The sequence below is a fragment of the Colletotrichum chrysophilum genome, assembly GCF_026319265.1.
Source record: "Colletotrichum chrysophilum strain AFK26 chromosome Unknown scaffold_47, whole genome shotgun sequence".
Lineage (NCBI taxonomy): Eukaryota > Fungi > Ascomycota > Sordariomycetes > Glomerellales > Glomerellaceae > Colletotrichum > Colletotrichum chrysophilum.
The window spans coordinates 92,416-96,999 of NW_026517334.1; the positions used below are offsets into that span (position 1 = coordinate 92,416).

The 4,584-nt window shown below is 60.8% G+C and overlaps 2 protein-coding genes across 2 annotated transcripts; one reads left to right on the top strand and one right to left on the bottom strand.

The window, feature by feature from the left end:
- COL26b_006399 (uncharacterized protein) lies at positions 1-1,188 on the bottom strand (the record flags this gene model as incomplete). Its single annotated transcript, XM_053179218.1, has 1 exon — positions 1-1,188. One exon carries the CDS (start codon positions 1,186-1,188, stop codon positions 1-3), a length of 1,188 nt encoding a protein of 395 aa, XP_053036805.1.
- Positions 1,189-2,194: 1,006 nt separating this feature from the next.
- COL26b_006400 (uncharacterized protein) lies at positions 2,195-3,211 on the top strand (the record flags this gene model as incomplete). Its single annotated transcript, XM_053179219.1, has 1 exon — positions 2,195-3,211. One exon carries the CDS (start codon positions 2,195-2,197, stop codon positions 3,209-3,211), a length of 1,017 nt encoding a protein of 338 aa, XP_053036806.1.
- Positions 3,212-4,584: the final 1,373 nt, after the last annotated feature.

Consider the following 4,584-nt stretch of genomic DNA (forward strand, 5'->3'; position numbering starts at 1 on the left):
TCACAGGACAAGCCTGGCAGGCTCCTCCTCGAGAATGATCTTGACCCTCTCCAAAAACACCTTGGCGCGCTTCTCGTCGCCCTTGGGAACCGTCAGGCTGAACAGGTTGCTTCCAGACGAGATGCTCTCCGCCGCAGCGGTAGCAGCCGCAGCCGCGACCGCCTTCTTAGGAGCAGCAGCAGCCTTCTTGGGCGCGGCGAGGATGTCGTAAATGTCACTGCTGCTGCGTCTAGGCGTAGCCACAGCGCGGGGCGCGGTGAAGGACGCCTCGGGCAGCGCGGAGATCTGGGGCAGGTAGTATCCCCTCGTGCCGCGGGGCGCGAGCTTGTGCAGGCCGAGGACCTGGTTGAAGAGCTCGTCGGCGGTGGGCTTGCGGGCGGAGGGCGGGAGGTCGTCGTTGGCGACCTCGGCGGCGCGCGCGACGAAGGTGGACACGGGCATGAAGACGCCGAGCGACTTCTGGATGCGCTTCTGCGCCTCGAGGACCTTGTACAGGGAGACGGGGAGGGCGATCTGCGTCTCGGCCGGGGGCGCGGGGGCGGCGGGGGCAGGCGCGGCGGCCGCCTTCTTGGGCTGCTCCTCCTTCTTGGGCGCGACCTTGATGTTGCTGAGGTCGAGGTGCGACAGCTTGGTGGCGTGGCTCATGAGCTTGCCCGGGGTCTCGGCGTTGATGGAGCCCAGGTAGGCGAGGACGTCGCCCTTGAGCAGGCGCCCGGCGGGGCCCGTGGGCTCGATGCGGCTGACGGTGTCCTTGTCGAGGCCGTGCTCGTTGACGAGGTGCTGGACGGAGGGGTAGAGGGGGTACCGCTGCTCGCGGGGCTCGCCGGTGTTCTTCTTCTGAGCTTGGGGGGCCTCGCGGCGTTCGGAGGTGGCGCTCTTGGGGGCGGCTTCGGACTCGGCGGGCTTGGAGAAGGCGGACTTCTTGTTCTCTTCGGCGGGGACCTCGAGGGAGGAGAGGTCGTCGCCGGGCTCGGCGATGACGGCGATGCGGGTGCCGACCTGGACGGCCTTGGCGCCGTCTTCGGTGGTGATCTTGAACATGACGCCGTCGTCCTGGGCCTCGACGTCCATGGTGGCCTTGTCGGTCTCGATCTCGAGGAGGACGTCGCCGGCGGAGAAGGACTCGCCCTCCTTGACCTTCCAGCTGGCGATGTTACCCTCCGTCATGGTCGGGGACAGGGCGGGCATGGAGAAGTTCTGCGCGGCGAGGCATCGCGCTGAGGATCGGAAGCCTGTAATGTGACGAGGGAAGGGGGTGTCAGCTCCGCGGGTTCGGATGGTTCTGAGGTATTCTGAAAAGGTCCCTTTCGTCCAAGATGTAGGCAAAAGAGCCGCATCGGACTTTAGGTGTGGCAGCTTTACGGACCTCTAGTCTCGGCGGGGACTCTCCGGCCAACCACCCTCGCCGAGAGACGACACGCCGTCGCAAGGGAAGCCATCTCTCTCTCTATGAGCTATTATCCTCCTTCAAACTGACCCGGACGTTTGGAAGAAGAGGGCGGGGGAGGCACGGCTGCGTGGTGGTTTCGTCGTGGACGCAATTGAAGTCGGGCGTGGTCGGAGAAAGAAGGGATGTGAAAGTGGGTTGAGAGATTGTTCCTTCTCGTCGCGCTGGCTGGAAAAGACTACCCCCCCGGTCTGCGGATATCTTTTTTTCGACTGCAAAATTGTCGAGACACACTGGAGCTTTGGCGTGAGCTACGGCATCCACCTGTTGGGATTTCCTCAAAAAAAAGCCCACGTTGCGCACGGACCGGGCGCCTGTCGGGGCGATTCTTGTTGGCTCATTGGCCGCCGTTGAACCAGGCAAGACCAGATGAACGAGGTACGTACCCCCGACTACCCGTGGGTGCGCGGTTTTGATGTCCCGACTTTCGGGAATAAGGCGATAGCGCGAGCCAACAAACAGTTTGGCGCCGTATCGTTGCGCCGGGCTCCGAGAGAACGAATCCCTGTTTGCAGATTGGACCGTCGCATTGGCCGTTGCGGGCCCTTTTCGAGAAAGCTCGGGCCCGGATCCTGGTCTCCACTGAATTTTTCGGGATAGCTTCATCCAAAAGTCGCTGCGGCTCCGTGTGGTCTGACGACGTCGAGAAGTCAATTGAGCCCCCAGCTCACAGGTGCGCACCTCACGATCTACTGCTATTTCACCAATTGACTTCCTACAGGCTACACACACACACACACACACACAATGGCCGCCTTATCAAGGGGCTTCGCCCTCCGTCTGCCCCTCCTCCCACGAACCCTCGCCAAACGACCCCTCCACTCCGTCTCCCGCTTCACGACGAGCACGACCCTCCGCTACGCCAAACCCGCGCCCAAAAAGTCGCCGATACCAAAGACATCATCCTCCGCCTCCCCCACCACAACCGCAGCCATCCCGGCAGCAAAACCTCACGCCCCCGCGACCGCCCAGCAGCAGCAGCAGCTGCAGCAGCAGCTTCTCCAGGCCACGAACCCCGCCGCCAGCCGCCTCCTCCAGGCCATCGCGGCCAAGGGCACGCCCACCCTCCTCTACGAAGCCGGCTCCCACTTCTGGATGAAGCTGTCCACCTGGGGCGCCGCGACCATGTTCTACGGCTACGCCATCATCAACTACGGCTTCTTCCGCGACTTCGTCGCCGAGCGCGCCGACCAGCTCGGGCCCTGGGTCACCTGGGCCTTCATCGGCGGCTGCATCGCCACGACGGGTTTCGGCTCCTACTTCTTCCGCGCCTCGCACAACATCGTCAAGAACATCCGCGCCCTGCCCACGGCCAAGATCCCCCCGGGCGAGCTGCCGCGCGGCATCGACCCCAAGACGACCCCCGTCCTCATCGAGATCAACGTCAAGCGCATCCTGCCGGGCATGCCCAAGAGGGTCGTCGTGCCGCCGCACAGGGTCGTGATTCCGTACAACGTGTTCCAGCCGCTGAGCCCGTTCAAGCCGTTGCAGAATATGAAGGCCGAGAAGGAGAAGGAGCGGAAGGAGAGGAAGGCGGCGCGCGATTACGACCGGGAGCACCTCATGACAGTGCCGATCCGGCACGCGGGACGCGGCATGAAGTCTGCGTGGTTCGGGATCCAGCGGGCGTTGACGAAGACGGGGTTCATGAGGTTAGAGGCTGGGGGCATGAAGATGAAGCTGGATGTCGCTTCGGGGTGGGCGCTGGACCAGGGACGGGCGATAGACAGCTTGTTCACCATTGAGAAGAAGTCGAGGACTTGACATGGTGGCAGATTAGGATTGTGAGCATATGTACAACACTGTATCAGACGAAAGCATAGACTTGGATGGCAGCGTAGTCTTCAACGCAATGTTGGCGGAAGACTGCCTATACTACATGACCGTGGCCAGAGACACCACAAAAGAATCACGAGAAACCAACTCGACAGTCACTCTGGGCCTCACGACATGTCTCAACCCTCTCTGGGCTGAAAACTGTTTCCCCCAAAAACACTTCAACTTCACCTGTATCAGCATGTGGTTTCCGTCAGAGTCTCATGCAGCAGACATTCCAATAAGCAAAGCCATCGACGCATCGTCGATCCTCAAAGGCACGACATCCTATCGTTTAAAAAAGCCCGCAAGTGCCATGCAGCCTTCACACAAAACGACCCCTCTATAGCGCAGAAACACCGCCGTTATAGATCTCGATCTCACCGACGGAAATGGCGCCTTCACAACATAGAATTCACAACTGCCTTGGCCGGAGCAACGTCGAAGCACCGTACCAAGGCAGTGGCCACTTCAGACCGCTCACGAGTGCCCCTCCATCGCCAGCGCGCGCTTCACTCACGGGATGGTCGTGGACGGTCGACGGGTCTGGACGACAGCCGGAGGGGCAGAGAAGCCACCAGACGCAGATCGCCAACATGCCCCTGATCGCCTCTCGCCCGTCCCTGATCATCGCCGTTCGACCAACGTGCCATTTTTGGCATCACGCCTCGCCTCATCTGCGGAGCGCACCGAGCACCAGAGGTACCGTTGACACCCGGAGACAATTCCGACGACCCAATGGCGACAGGGTTCTTGCAATATCCATGGGGCTGAACATGGGAAATGCAAGAGAAAAAAAAAACTGGAAGCATGCCGTACGTGGACGAAATAGCGGCGGGCGATCACAAAGAGGGGACTCGTTACTGGCGCAAATCGGCAGCAACACTACGAGATCGATCGTGATCCGGGATGAAGTGGCTAGTTAGTGGTCGTGTTGGTTGCCGTGGTGGTTGGAAAAAGTTGGCTGCTAGCTGTCAGTCCCACTTGGTAGGTGGGATAGAACGGTTGCTGGCGATCTATGGCGGTCAGTCAGCCTCATGGCGCAACTCGCAAAACGAGGCTATCCCTGTCTGCCAAAGCCACGTCGAACTCGGATCAACAAACATTCCCTCCAGGGGCAACTGAAGAAATGCAGGACTCGGACGAACCCACCGACACATGTAGAACATTTATCTCTGCCCAGAGGATGTCGATCGCCTCATCCTGGAGGGGGACGGATGCGGGCTATAACTTTCAGGTGAAGCCATTCCCAGGTATCCGTTACGGTGTACGAATATGGCGAATTGACCGGCGCGCTTGCTGAGCGGTGTGATGAGCGACTT